The 15,884-nt window shown below is 35.7% G+C and overlaps 1 protein-coding gene across 2 annotated transcripts; it reads left to right on the top strand.

Annotated features, from left to right (window-relative positions):
• On the top strand, positions 7-9,368 carry LOC109830448 (uridylate kinase-like). Of its 2 annotated transcripts, XM_020397701.1 has the most exons (7): positions 7-153; positions 3,098-3,228; positions 3,401-3,454; positions 3,571-3,662; positions 7,714-7,949; positions 8,378-8,548; positions 8,631-9,368. In XM_020397701.1, the coding sequence occupies exons 1-7, from the start codon at positions 90-92 to the stop codon at positions 8,726-8,728; spliced, it is 846 nt and encodes a 281-aa protein (XP_020253290.1). In that variant the 5' UTR covers positions 7-89; the 3' UTR covers positions 8,729-9,368. The 2 variants fall into 2 exon arrangements, with proteins under 2 accessions (XP_020253290.1, XP_020253291.1); XM_020397702.1 differs by lacking the exon at positions 8,631-9,368 and having other exon boundaries at positions 3,084-3,228; positions 8,378-8,553.

Genomic DNA, 15,884 nt, shown 5'->3' with positions numbered 1-15,884 from the left:
CCTCGCGGTTAGCCATTGGCCTTGGTTTAAGAAGATGGAGCAGATTGTTGGGTCTTCATCTTCTTCGTCGAAGGCTATTGTGGCTACGGATGACGATAAATGCTCTGCTGCTGTTGGTGGTGCTTCTACTCCCACGTCCAGACAAATCAAGAGGTTATATTCCTTTCCATTTGATGCCGATGATAAGTGCACTTGATTCCTTGCACGTTTCCTTAAAAATTTATGGTTATTTTCACTTTAATAGCGCAAGGTTCCATATTTTCTTGTATGTTGACAGTTTGACACCCCAAGTGCAAGAAGATTGATGTTAATTTTGTTAAAGAATATTAACATAGAAAATTGAATGAGAAATAATTTTCTTACGAAATTTCAGGTTACCAAATCTGGGGATAGTGAAGAACAATGTTAGAGTTTTGGTGTATAAAATTGCCAAATTAACATCAATTTGAAAATTTTGGGGTATTAAATTGTATATAACCCCATATTTATTCTCTATTTTCTGGAGTAATTATTCTCTATTTTCCGGAGTAATTCAAACCTTTCTTAGCCGAGTGTGGATAATAAAGATGGAGTAAGTAATCTTCTGTTCTATGGTTTATATCTTCTTGCTATTCCTATTACGATATACACCATGGTGGTTGTTCAAGATGCATTTTCCCTCTCTTTTCATTTTATCTACTTCCATCGATACTGTCCTATAGGTTTGTTGATCTTGTAGATCTGAAGCATGGGTTATGAAGTAAACTGGACTGGTATTTGATCAAACACACTAGGACAATTGCCAAAAGGAGAAAAAAAAAGCATTGGGGATAATGGGGCTAAAATAAACTTATATGGAGAAATATATTGGCGTTCCTGATCTATCTCCATGGCCAATGAAATGCACCAATTTTGGCATGCTTTACTCCTAATAATTCTGTTCGCCTTTTAGAGATAGAGGCATGCTGGTGAAATTGAAGGATGATTAGTCTATCTTGTGCATACTTCTCTCCAATAAGTAGAGTCCATTAGAGTATCTTGTGTGATACGAGTCGCCGTGTGAGCATCCTTTGGTCGCGGAATTACCAAAATGTGGGTTGAGAAGAAGACAACTAAAACACAAGGACAATTCAGTATGGCGAAGGAAAATATCTTTTCTAGATTATGAAAAATCAATTATTACAAATCTCTCCCTCACAATCTCACTAGAATCGAGAACAACCTCTCAATCCTCTCTAAACCCTAATACAATGATTAGAATATCTCCTAATTACCTCTCTGATTCCTCTCTGATTGCTTAGAAACCCTAAAACAATCATTTATATAGGTGTACAAACGTGGATGGTAATCTGGTAAATAACCAAGCCCAAAACCAACAGGAATTCGGTGGATGGTAATCTGGTAAATAACCAAGCCCAAAACCAACAGGAATTCGTGTGAACAGAAACCCAACCAAACCAGGAAAAAGCCCAAAACCAACAGGAATTCGTGTGAACAGAAACCCAACCAAACCAGGAAACCGTCGATGAGTCGATTCATGACTGAGATTAGTCGACTCATGACACATGGGTCGACTCATAAACGGATGAGTCGACCGAGCAAAAATTTTTGACAAAACGGTTGGGCTTCGTGAGTCGACTCATGACAGTCATGAGTCGACTCAACCTGATGAGTCGACTCATGTTCATGTATGAGTCGACTCACGAGCTGAAAACTGGATTCTTCGAATCTATGCTGCTCGTCGTCTCGTTCCACGCTTCCACCTGCGTTTCACTGTACTATTTTACACCCCTATTCTCATGCTATTATGAGAATCATCTATCCTCAAGCTCCCATGAGGATCGTTAAGTTCCAAAGAGAAGATACACCCGTATCATTGTGCATGCTTCCCCTTCTTGCTTCTCATCTAAATCCTTCCTATACAATGGGTGGGACCAGAAAACCCAGATGCTTCCTCTTGTTAGAAGACATCTGAGTGCGAGGAAGCTGCCAGCATATACTGTCACTTCTCGTTCATGAGCTCCCTTTCCTTGGTGCATAACAGCGCGAGTGACAAATGATGTGATGCTAACATACAAATAAGCTTAGAGGTTAGTGTGACAACTTTGCGGTGCCCGTCATTGTTAAAATGTAAACTATATGCCGATACAACTGGTCTAGTTTTGCAAACCAATTCTCCTTCATCATCTCCTCCAACTTCTTGTTAGTTGCTTGGCAGTGGTCGAAAGCATTCTAACACATCTCTGCTCCAACTCCTTTATGGAATGCTCAAACCACTTAGTATATGCACCTGAGAGTACTTTAAGAAGTTATTAAGCTTGTGATTTCCCCGTAGTGCGCAAATATCAACTATGCTTTTGTTTCTCTTAGCTGACGTCATGTTCGGAGATCTGTACTAATCCAAGTTTTCTTGTGCCTGTCGGTTACCTTTCAATTTGCTTGTTCTAGAAGTGGCTATCATATTTGCTGAATCTATGAAGCTTGTTATTTCTCCAGTTGGCGCAAACATTAAGTATGCTTTTATTTTTCCTAGCCGAAGTCATATTAGGAGATCCTTGCTGATCCAAGATGTCCTGTGCTTGCCAGTCACCTTCTAATTTACTTGTTCTAGAAGTGGCTATCTTAGCTGGTATTGACTAGAGTTCATGTGCTCAATTCAAAATAGTGTCCTATCCTTTCAGACAATCCCTTTGTACGACAGCTGCAGCCTAACAATTATCTGAACTATCCAAGATGTCCTGTGCTTACCAGTTAGTTCTACTTTGCTTGCCCTAGAAGTGGCTATCTTTGCTGGTATTGACTAGGGCTCACGTTGCTCAATTAAAAGACTGCCCTATCCTGTAAGACATGATCTTTTGTATATCACACGGAGCCTAACAATTATCTGAACTCCATGTCTTGTTCCTCTTTCAACACTATTTGTTTATTGTTTTACAGTTTTTGTTAAGCTTTAGTTATATTGATTTGATTATTGTATCAGGGGAAAATAGCAAAACAAAATTTTGATTGTCCTATTTTCCCATAGTTATATATACATTCTATAACCCTTTTGCAAGCGCTACATTGTTCTTTGCTACAAGTTGAATGAATGACAGCTCATGCAGGTATCCCGTTGCAGCTCCTGGTTCAGCTAGCTTAGCAAATAACTTCAAGATGAAATCAGTATCAAATCCCAGATGGAAGAGGGCAGTATTGAAAATCAGTGGCGCTGCATTAGCTGGAACTGGTCCGCAGAATGTCGATCCAAAGGTTTCTTGCCTATTCATGCTTTTAGCACAACAGTCTAGATGGATATGATGATTATATGATTACTTAGATATAATTGCATGGCCTTTGTACAATGGACTTCTTAGGCTATAAAATGGATAGAGGACTATTTACTTGCCTAAATACATCAACACTTAAATTGGTTTCTTCTCAGGTGATTATGCTAATTGCTAGAGAAGTTGCAATGGCAAGCCGTGTTGGTGTTGAGGTATTCACAAGTTTTCTTGAGTTTAAATTAATACATGCCTGTGTACTTATTTAGATCACCTTGATTCTGAACAAATTTGTTTGAGCTACACTGATTCTGGTCCTTGGGTCTTATAGGTGGCAGTCGTTCTTGGAGGTCGAAATTTCTTTTGTAGTGACACTTGGTTAGCTGCTACAGGAACTGACAGGGGCACAGCTTACCAAATTGGGTAATCTGTTACTCCATGTTGCTGGTGCTTCTTATGTTGAATTTTGCCTTCAGAATGTTGTTATATTCAGCCAGAACCTTTGAGTTGCTTTTGGAATCCTATTATTGAGAACATTTCTTTTATCAACTGAGTAATGAGGGTAAACTAAATGAAAAGAAATAAACTAGGTAAGAGGAATAAAATACTAAAAATAATGGCAGAAAATGTACTTACCAAAAATAGACCAAGTAGAGATCATAATTGACAAATTACAATCAATCTGATGCTTCAATTGCTCATTCATTTATTTAGTGCTAATTATCTCCTTATACCATTATCTTGTTTACAAACTTTTGTGGTATGAATTTTACATCATTTGAAATTAGAAACCACCATAAATACAAGATTAACAACAAATTTTAAAGGAGAAACACCATAATTAGAGAGAGGAGAGAAAAACAAGTGAGATAAGTGAAAAAAGTTAAAGGTTATAATGAAAAACTTTAACAGTTTTAAAGTCTATTAAGGGTTAAATATAACAAGTTTAAGTCGAGGAACCTATTTGAAACAACTTATGTTTTGGGGATTTATTTGAAATATATTTTGGGGCCTTATTTTAAAATACCTCAGCTTTGGAGGACCAACATTCGAAAAACCCTATTTATTATTTATATTAGAAGGGTAAAAGGGTAAAAGGTAGGATGATAAAATCTTTCTCTTACCAAAATTTACTCTTACTCAACCACTTTTAAAAAATGGGCTAAAAAGTATTGTCCCTACTATAAATGATAGGGTGAAAATTTTGTGCTAGCCTACTCGTTTAGTGTAAGGGTAACAAGATCTAATCGTTTGCACCCTAAGTATGTGGTAAAAGTCTTATGCTTGACCTACTCTTTTAGTTAAATGGGTAAAATTGTTTACCCTTTACCCTAAGAAGCATGACAAACCTTTATCCATTGCCAAACCTTTCAAAACCTTAGCATCTCCTCATTTACTTTTATTACTTACCTACTTCAGCCGTCAATTGACAGAAGATTGATCAATCATGTACATTTGTTGGTTATGTATGATGAAACGTTCAATCTAGTTGTCCATCCGTAAGTGTCTGGATGTCAGTTAAGAGTTAAGAGTAAACTAGTGTTTTATATATCAAGAGTGAAAATTCAAAGATTTTAGAAAACATTGATGACATTAAAGAGATGAAGAATTAATTTTCGTAACTTGTTTAATAATAACCACAAATGAGAAAATAAGATAGAATCTTAAAACATAATGCATGACAGGAACTATAGGACAACAACAAAAATGTAATGCATGGTAAGAACTATAGGTATCGTCTAAAACAAGGATTATTGTGGTTAAGAATGTGTTTAAAAAAATGAGAGTTCCACAATTCATCTAATGGTAGAGAATATGTTGGATTAGCGAGCCATAGGATCTATTGGTTTTCAATCCTATTCACCCAACTACATGAATGTTATGATCTAATATGCACTTCATCACCAATGCATGATAGGAACCATAGGATGAAAACAAAAACGTAACGCATGGTAGGAACTATGGGTATTGTCTAAAATTGGGATTAGTGAGGTTAAGGATGTTTTAAAGAATGAAAATTGGACTAGCCATAGGATCTAAAATATTCTTGTCATAGTGTAGAATGTATCGGATTAACGAGTCATAGGATCTAAGGATATTCTTATAAATTTGGTTGTCAACCCTACTTACCCACAATGAATATTAAGATCTAATACACGCTTTATCGCCAATGCAACTATCTCAAATGTCCTGATACTCTGGCCATCCTGCGTTCTCCATCAGACCCAGTTAAGCATCAAAGAATTACTTCTCAACCCTCTCCTAGTCCAAGCATACGTCCTCCTTTATTATTATGAGTCGGACATCTAATTCTGTATTCTTGAATAACAACTTGCAACCAGAAGCAAGACTTATCACCAAAGAAGAAAAGGAGGAGGAGGAGGAGAAGAAACTTCTGCTCCTGTTTGCCAACTGGAGCATCTTCGAAGGAAGTAATCTTCTTCTCTTCCTCAAAATATAAGATTATGGTATTTGTTACCTTCATCCTCCCTTACAGAAGGATAAGAAACTTCTCGATTTTAACCATTGTACTATTCAGAATCATTAGTTGCCGAAAGAGTATGTGGGAGTGCTAGATCTCCATCAAGCGTAAAGTATTGTGAGCAATCACACAATCAACCATGGTATTTCTGTAGACGTTGCTAGATCTTTTTTGTAACTACTGCATGAAATGTCATTGCACGAACTTATAGGACAAAAATGCTTTAGGTAGGTTGGTCTTTTTGTTTCAAAATAAGAAGGATGAGAATTTGTCTGAGCATCACACCATAAGAAGTGTTTGGTAGCTGAAAAAACATCTTGACCAATGGAAAGGAAAAACATTTTGTCGAGAGATTGAAAAACCTTCGAAACAAGTCTTTTATCCCCCAATAATGACCAGACTTCTTGTTTCATCCTTAGTAAGAAGCAAGTTATCCTCATGAGACAAGGGTTCTGAATAGGATGATCAATTTGTCTATGACCAGAGTCAAAGAGTAATCGAAGAAGAGTTTCTTGATCTCTGTGGGCTCTTGCACAAACACCCCATCTGCATTCTTGATCCACTAAATGCAACTTCTCTGTCAACTTGATTGGTGAAAATTTTGGTGTTTGCATCACCATTTTTTAACCATGCAATTATTGAGTTTCGTTACCAAGATGTTGCCCTAACCCTCGATGCACTATGATGCTTTGCTATAGACCTCCTCTGCTGATCCTCTTCAGCAAGACTCTTCTCAACTCATTCACTTGTATCTCCACTATAACTTCTCGACTCGATTAACTTTGTCATGAATATTTTCCAATTAGAAAAATCTCGTTTATTGTTTGGTAGCTTCCAAATTGTTCTGGATGTCTGGTTTGTTTGAGCAAGATTGAGGGTTCGTTTGAGCTCTTCGCTATGTTTCTTTTCATTCTTCACTTGGTCTCCTTTTTCATTGTCAGTGTGTCATCAGAATTCACCTATGAATAAGGTTATTGATAGCGGATAGTGGTGTATAGCGGTGAGGCATCGCTCATGCTATTTGGGGCTATTGCGGTAAAATAGCGGTAAAAAACGCAAAGTCAAATAACTATCTAATTTAGATATGTATAAATATTAAAAAAATATAAAATTTAAAGAAAATTCTAGAAAATCTAAAAGTGCATTTGATGATTTAAAGAGATTCTAAATATGAAATAGATATGTAACCGTCACATAACATCGAAGACGACCGGAGGAGTCAAAGAGTCGTCGTCTTCGAGAAAATGAGCTAAGCGGTAAGAGGAGTTCACGGCAAGAGGAGGTGAGAGGAAGTGCTGAGAGATGTGCTAGAGGCTATGGGAAGTGGCAGGAGTACGCAGAAAATTAGGGGAGGCGGTGGGATGTAGTGGTTGTGGGTCTGGTTTAATTAAAAAAAAAGCCTTAAACCGCTTTTAAATAGTGGTCAAAAAGTGGATTTTGCCTGCAATCTTCCGCTATTCACTGTTATGGTGCTATTGGTCGCTTTTGCAAGCAAAAAATACATATTCCGCAATATGTCACCGCTATTGGACGATAGCGTAGCGGGAAGGGACCGCTAACGCTATTCGTGCTGCTACTGCGGAGCTATTTACCGCTATTTATAACCGTGCCTATGAATCACATCTATTTTCCTTTTATATATTTGCAATTGACTGCTCGGTATGTATCAAAGATGTACAAAACAATTATCTGAGTCTTAGACTACTCAGGTAAGTGGCAACTGGGAATAGGAGTTTCATAGTACCAAGTTGCTGTCAGTTATTATCAATATGACCCTGTGCAGTATATATTTGACAATGATTCCACAGAGAATAGGAAGAAATTCCCACACACTTGATAAATTTCGCTGATATATTTTTGCTTGATGAACTTACATAGTTGTGGGAATCTGCACATGCTTCATTTTTAGGGAAATTGTGATTTGCATCATTTTAACCGATGAGAGATTTTAAGATCTTGACTTTAACATATGCTTCTTCACTTGTATAACAGAATGATGGCATCAGTGATGAACTCTCTTTTGCTTCAAGCATCATTAGAGAAAATTGGTGTTGAGACGCGTGTACAGACTGCATTTGTGATGCAAGAGATTGCTGAACCTTACATCAGGCGACGAGCCATTCGACATCTTGAAAAAGGAAGAGTTGTAATATTTGGGGGAATTGGTGCTGGACTGGGAAACCCTCTCTTAACCACTGATACTGCAGCTGCCCTGAGGGCCTCAGAAAGTATGCTGACCTAAAAAACAGAAGCATTCTTATTGAATATTCTCTTTTTTCTTTTTTCTCTGGTCGCATTTAGTTGGGTAGAAAGCTATGGTAAGAAAGAGGAAATAGGGAAGGAAAGGGGGTTTTTGTTTTTGTTCTTTTTCCTTATTATTATTATTATTATTATTATTGGGGGTGCTAAGGTTCTGTTGTCATTTTGTCATTTTTCACTATTTTAAGTGTTTTCTCCAGAAGTCTTCAAGAAAAGATTACCCCAGTTTTCTTTCTTCAGTTTTAATAAAAAAATGCTCAGGTTTTTTCTTCCTTGTTTTTGTAGACCCCGAACATTATACATTAAGGTTTAAGGTTCTCCCACAACCATCTTTTTAACTCCCATCGCCAAATTTCTTGTGGAAGGATAAATCTGATGTGGTTTTTTTGTATTGCAGTTAATGCTGATGTTCTGCTTAAGGGCACAAACATGGACGTTGGTTATGATTGTCATTCCAGAACCAACAGTGATGCATTTGAGCACATTGCATTTAAGGACCTTGACTCAAGAGGCTTTTCTGCTATGGACATGACAACTATGACATTTTGTGCAGAGAATAACATTCCTGGTTAGTCCTCTTCCTTTAAAATATGCAACTTATTTACTTGTAGGAGCAAACTTTGTTGAGGATCGTGGATTTGTCTGTGCAGTTGTTTTCTTTAATTTAGTAGAGCCTGGCAATATTTCACGGGCGCTATGTGGAGACCACATTGGTATTCTTATCGACCAGTCAGGGAGGATGAGCTGAGTTTCTAGTTATCAAAGTTCCAAAAAGAAGGGAATACATTTATGATAAGTTATTATCATTTGTACATGCTCTGTTTCATGTATGGCCTTTTATTGTTGATTTATTGAGTCCTGCCCTGTGCTTGACGTATGATGGTTCAACCTCCAGTTGATGCTTTTGTTAGAAGCGGAACTGTGCTTTTTGTGCTCTTTTATCATGAGCAGAGCTATGGTCCTGTGCCTCGAGGTTGGCAACTTTATAAGGCTTCCTCCGCTCAAAGGCCTGTTTCCCTGCAGATCGGAGCTTAAAAAGCTTCTCAAGTGTTCCATGCAATGCCTTTTGTCTGCACATTTGGTTGTATAAATATGAAAGTTAGGCTGGCTCATGTGTTGTGAACGAGGCTTGTAGATGTGTTTGAATATACTGTACAAAGGGAATGTCTAGGATAGCTTGAGATAGGAATGCAGCTTTTTGGAAAATGCTTATACTGTAAACCCTGGTTTAAGTAGAGGGTGCTGGTACAGGTTTCTGTACTGTTGTATTGAAAATCTGTATTGTTGTTGTTGATGCTGAGATTGCTGGCTTACCTCGACTCATGCCACTTGTTTATGTAAAAGAATTTGCGTGCTAGCATGCAATGTATCATGACTAATTACGTCTAGCGTTATCGCTCCTCTCTCCAGTTAATACTGCGTCTAGCGTTATCGCTCCTCTCTCCAGTTAATACTGCCTCGTTGAAGAAAACTATATTGAAATGTTTATCTTGTTTAGCGTAGTAAGCTCGTATTTTTGGTTTAGTGACATGCCGATTGCTGGTTCAATAACTATGCGGTAGGGTCATAAGAAGCCTAGGCTAGTTCAAAGATGCAACCTGCCTTTCCAAAATCTTTACCATGTGGTATCATTCTCTTGCTGCGGCCGTTTATTTAGTCAATGAGAAGAAGCTCAATGATACGTATTGCCCTTCAAATTTCAACACAAAACTGAGGATAAATCATCCTCAATTAATAGAGAGGCATTAACCATGACTGTAAACATACAATCATGTCCAATAACCCAAAACAGTATGTGCACTGCAACTCAAGTATATGCTTCTATTGTTTCCAAGCATATAAATTCATAATAATAATATACAAAGTACACAAGCTCAGTTTTAAAAGAAATATTGGAATTTCAAAATATCAAGATCTTGATGACTAATTTATAATATGAAAGATTTGGGATACTGATATATAATTTTAAAAAAACTTCATATAATGCGCGTGATTAATGCGGTAAAGCGGGAATTCCTCTCTTGTTCCAATTTGATTATAGTTGTTTTGGTTCCTCACTGTGTTTTTTACCTAATTTTATATTTCTTTTGAGTAATTATTATTTCAAAGAAGCTAATCTCTAGTGGGACTTTTCTTGCTCATACTCTGTAGCTCCCTATCATCTTAATCTTTTCCATGTGCCTGACTGTTTTGTTTAGAAAAACAGTTCAATATGCAAACCTGATTAATTCATAAGTCAAAAATGATGAAAGATAGACGCTATCCAAGACCCGGGTGAGGGCTGCTGCAGAGCATTGCTTATGTTTTGAAAGTGATACGTACTTGTTCTTAGATTTTTGTCTAGATAGCACTTGAATACTTATAATTTACATGACCTTACACTTATCTACCCTATGTTTTTTGTTCCTGAGATTTAAATATCCTATTAACACTTATCTACCCTATGTTTTTTGTTCCTGAGATTTAAATATCCTATTGTTTCTTATGGTAGCACTTCACTACCTCCTTTTAGTTAACCATCTGATTTTTTCCATTAAACATGGGAACGTCCTCCTGCGAATTTCCATATGCCAACCCGCCCACCTGTAGGCCTAGCTCGCTCGCTGGGCCTTGTGGGCCCAACGGTTTGCTGGCTCGCATTAGCTAGGATCGTGGGCCGAGTCGGGCCAACATCCTACACTGAGCCGGGTAGAGGGAGGCCCAAGAGCAGTGCAAGCAAGCGCGTTCGTGGGCTGACCGGGCCCAGTGGCAACCCTAATTAGCAAATCAAGCCGTTTGATATTTTCTCCGCATAAGACCTCTCTATTGCCAAGTTCTATTGGTAACTTACTATGGGGGTGTTAGTCAATTGGGACATTTTCATGCAAAATGGGATAATTATTAAAGTGGAATAATATTTCGCTAGTGGGATATTTTAGTGGGATAACTAGGAACAATTTTGTGAAGCGGGATATTTTAATAAAATAACGTGGGATAAATTTTTATAATCATGAAGTATATATTTATGCATTTTGAAGATATAAATACTATTTATGTATTTTAAACTTACTACTATTAATTGAAGATATCGACAATTATTATTATGATGATGGTCTAATGATGGTGATAACCATAATAGGAAATAAGTAAATAAAAAAATAATAAATAATAAAATAAATACGAGTTCTAGTTTTTTACCACATAGTTCCAAGCTAAAACTTGGAATAATTTGAGAGACTAGAACTCTCATTTTTGTATAGAAAAATAAAAAAAGTGGGATAATTTTGTACAATTATCCTAATTCTAGTTTTGTTAAAGTTCTGCTTGACTAACACTGTAAAATTTTATTCTAGTTTTAGTTCTATGTGACTAACACCTTAAAATTTTGTTCTAGATTTAGTTCTATGTGACTAACACCTTAAAATTTTATCCCACTGATTATCCCAGTTCTAATTTTAAGTTCTAGGTGACTAACCGATCAATTCAAACTCTTTAATTAACAAAATGTTTTATTTGGTTAAATAAAAAGAACTTGATTTTAAAATATCATTTAAATTCCTAACTTATTTATATTTTTTGGTTATGATTATGATGTGCAAATCTGGTACTCAAATTAAAAATTATTTGATACTTCAATAACTCTCACCCATAGGGTATAATGTGTACAAAAAATTGAGATGAATAAAGTTTACAAACTTTAAATTTATAGAAATAAAATGTAAATGAATGGCTAATAGTCAAATCTAGTTAAATTTTATTCATTTATGAACTAAATACTAAAAAGTATTTGCTTACTATAAATAACTATCTGGCCAAATATGACTAGATAATCAGAGAAGCAATCAATAAACTAGTTGGTTAATTGGTTCATTTCCACCACCTATTTCTAAAATTAAATCAAATGCCAGATAGTACCAGTATCTAATATTTCCTCTGTATTTGAAATTAATATGTGATTAAGCAACTTCAGTAATGAATATTTTGCGAATTTGTGAGTGTTTTTTTTCTGAGATTTCAATTCAGTTTAGGTTGGTATAATTTATGTAGATTTTTCTTTTCGATCAAATGATCAGTGAGGAAGTACAATTGTTTTTATGTTTATTTAGTCAGATCTTTACTATAATTCATACAGATGACTTTGACTTAATTTCGGATATATAGTTATGCGTAACTTGTTTTCTCAGGTGCGCTTTATGTTTTTATGATGAAACGGTAAAAAGACATTCCTCTATTTCAAACAGCTTCTTAGCCTAGGTACGATAGGAAAACTTTGTGTTGGACAAACGGGACCTGATAGAGCAAGGTCTCAGTGAATATTAGTACGAAAATAATAAATTGAACACACATATTTTTATGTGGAAAACCTCTTAAATAAATTTGGGGTAAAACCACTGGCAAGAATAGAAAAATCCACTATAAGGAAAAATTTTGGAGTCACAATTTCTCTTAAGAGGGAGAAACTCTCTCTATTTTTTTCTCTCATTTTTCTCGATGTGGAGATTGAATTTTATTGTTGTGGTTGTTGTTTCTCTAATCAACTCTATTTATAGGTAGCTGAATCCATTATTTTTATTTTCATGTTATTTTTCTTTTCTCTGTTTTCAACAACGGTACCTAATATTAACTTTCGGTGTGTGGAGGCCGCACCCTTTTTCAATTGCGGTGCCAAACTGTCTCTTTTCAACAATCTCCCACTTAAAGATTTGATTAAAAATTAATCATATCTTCACAACGTTCTTTCTATCTTGTCATTTTTATGTTGCTTACGTTTCTGTTGGACCACACGAGGATGGACACCAAACAAATTTGTCAGTATTGACTGTATTTTTCAGAAAATCTGCTAGGTTGTCTTTGGTGTAAATTTTCTGCATATCCACTATTTATTTTTTCACTTTCTCACGAACAAAGTGATACTGAACTCTAATGTATTTTGTCTTTAAATGAAAAGCTGGATTTCTTACCAAATGTAAAGCACTCTGACTATCACAAAATAGAAAATTCTTTTTTTACTCATGCCCGAGTTCCTTCAATATTATTTTTAACCATATTACCTCTTTACTAGCTTGCGTAACTATTACATATTCTGCTTCTGTTGTTGATGTAGTCACAACTGACTATAATTTTAAAACCCAGCTTACAGCTCCGCTAGCAAATGCAAACACATAGCTCGTGGTGAATTTTCTTTTATCACGATCACCTGCATAATCAGAATTAACATATCCATTGATAATAAAATCAGATCATCATAACACAATGCAACATCTGAAGTCCCCTTAATGTATCTTAGGATTCTTTTTACAACATTCAAATACTCTTTACCAGAATTCGTCATGAATCGACTAACTACTCCCACTGCTTGTGCAATACCTGGTCTCGTACAAATCATAATGAACATTAAACTCCCCACTACTGATGCACACGGTATTCGAGATGTCTCCATCATCTCTTCTTCATTGCCTAGGACTCATACTGGAGATTAACTTAAAATTAACAGGAAGAGGGTAGAAATTGACTTACAATCTTGTATGTTGAAGCGTTGCAAGCTTTTCTTTAAGATTTTTTTTTTAAAAAGACATTTTTTGCTAAATAATTAGCAAAACCGGCCGTTTTGCTAATTATTTAGCAAAAATGATATTTTTTGGCCAACAGGCCAAAAAGATGTCATTTTTAAAAAACCGCGTATTCGAAATATACGGGACTGCTAGTCCCGTATGTTTAGTCGCCATTAATTGGTGACTAATAATCACCACAAAAATCTAAGGAACTACTAGTCCTGTAGATTTTGGGCGTGGGCTTATTTTTTTGGCGTGCAAATGAACCTCCTCATATATTTGTTTTCATACTTTTTGCTATTCATTTGTTCTCATATATGGCCATACATCACCTACAGGCTACAAATCGTATAGGAAGCTACAATTTCCCATATCTCTGCGTCATCTCTGTTGGTTCTTGCAGGCAATGGACAAAGCACACAGGTTGGGTTAGCATAAAGTTGTACCTTGGAAGAGAAAGTCATGAGTCTGCAGAAGCTACAATTTCCCATATGCTATTTTATTAAAAGAAGAGTTTTTATTTATACTCATTGTTTAAAATGCAGAACCTCACCTTTGTTATTTTCCAACTATCAAGCAGGCTTCCTCTTCCAACGAGAATCCAGCAGAAGATTCAAGCATCGGTGAAGCCCACGCCCAAAATTTACGGGACTAGTAGTCCCGTAGATTTTTAGGGTGATTATTAGTCGCCAATTAATGACGACTAAACATACGAGACTAGCAGTCCCGTATGTTTTGAATACGCAGTTTTTTACAAACAACCTCTTTTTGGCCTGTTGGCAAAAAAGATGTCGTTTTTTCTAAATAATTAGCAAAACGGTTAGTTTTACTAATTATTTAGCAAAAAAAGTCTTTTTTTAAATCCCTTTCTTTAAATAATTCTTCTGAGAAAGATAAATATTCCTATTAATTTTGTCTTGATAAATTTACATTCCTAGAATCTTATTTGCAGATCCTAAATCCTTTATTTTAAATTCTCTAGTCAATTGTACCTTCAATTCTTTGATACAATCTTTGTTGGGGCCTGCAACCAAAAAATCCTCAACATACAATAATAAGATAACAAAGTTATTATCACCAAATCTCTTAAAATATGCACAAGATTTTGAATTAAGTCTGTAGTATCCAAGGCATATGATGAATGAATCAAATCTCTTATACCAACACCTCAGTGCCAGTTTTAAACATTACAGAGATTTGTTTAACCTACAAACTAAGTTCTCCTTTTTTTTTCTTTAAAACCTTTTGATTGGAGCATATAAATTTTTTCTTCAAGATCTCCATGAAGAAATGTTGTTTTCACATCTAGCTATTCTAGATGTAAGTCAAATAGAACGCTGATAGTCAATACTACTTGGGCTATTGTAAGTTAAACTACAGGAGAAAATATTTTATTAAAGCCAATACATTCTTTTTGAGAATATCCTTTTACCACCAAGCTAGCATGATATCGCTTCATTGATCGTCGCTATTTCACTTGATCTTATAGACCCATTTATTTTCAATAGTCTTTCTTCCTTGTAGTTGTAACATAAGTATTCAAGTCTTATTCCTATGGAGAGCTTCAATTTTTTTACTGCATTACTGTCATCTACAAAAATGCATCTATACTATTTATAGCATCATGGAAAGTTAATGGCTCTCCATCTTCTGTTAGAAGACAGTATGCAATATTACTCTCTGTAATATACTCCGAATGCCAAGTCGGTGGTCTTTTCTTATTACTTGACCTTCGAACTTCTGGAGCCTCGGACTCAATTGGTTCTTGTACATCATGCTGTAGTGTTGTTTTATAAAATTTTGGATCAATTCTATTTGAATAGTTTTAGTCTCTGAGTCTTTTCTTGAACTGCTTTCTTTATCTTCTCTTTGTACTTGGTTCTCTACAAAGATAACATCTCTGCTAACTATAACCTTATGGGTAGTAGGATCCCACAAGCCATACCCCTTTACTCAGTCAGCATACCCCAAGAATATATATTTTTTGAATTTTGAATACAGTTTTGTAATTTCTTGGGCATTGTACATTATACACATTGAACTTTTAGATATATAGAGGTTTGAATAATCAGCTGCTTTGCCAGTTCATATCTCCATTGGTGTCTTTAACTCAACTGTGGTTGATGGAGATCGATTCACCACATAACAAGCGATTTTTACTGCTTCTACCTAAAAAATCTTATCCAGGTCTGCAGTTATTAACATTGCTCTTGTTCTTTCTAGCATAGTTCTGTTTATTCGCTCTGCTACTCTATTTGTTTGAGGGGTATATGCAGTAAAGAATTATCTTTTGATACCTTCTTATTTACAAAATACAAGAAATTTACCATATGTGTATTCTCCTCCATTATCTGTCCTCAAACACTTAATCTT

This window comes from Asparagus officinalis, chromosome 2 (genome assembly GCF_001876935.1).
Source record: "Asparagus officinalis chromosome 2, Aspof.V1, whole genome shotgun sequence".
In the NCBI taxonomy this organism is placed as follows: domain Eukaryota; kingdom Viridiplantae; phylum Streptophyta; class Magnoliopsida; order Asparagales; family Asparagaceae; genus Asparagus; species Asparagus officinalis.
The sequence above is the reverse complement of the archived record's forward strand: the minus strand, read 5'-3'. Positions and strand labels throughout refer to the sequence as shown.

Coding starts and splice junctions, on each gene's coding strand:
- LOC109830448 (XM_020397701.1), top strand. CDS start 90: ATGACGATAAATGCTCTGCTGCTGTTGGTGGTGCTTCTACTCCCACGT. Junction 3,229..3,400: donor CGCAGAATGTCGATCCAAAG/GTTTCTTGCCTA, acceptor GTTTCTTCTCAG/GTGATTATGCTAATTGCTAG. Junction 3,455..3,570: donor CAAGCCGTGTTGGTGTTGAG/GTATTCACAAGT, acceptor TGGGTCTTATAG/GTGGCAGTCGTTCTTGGAGG.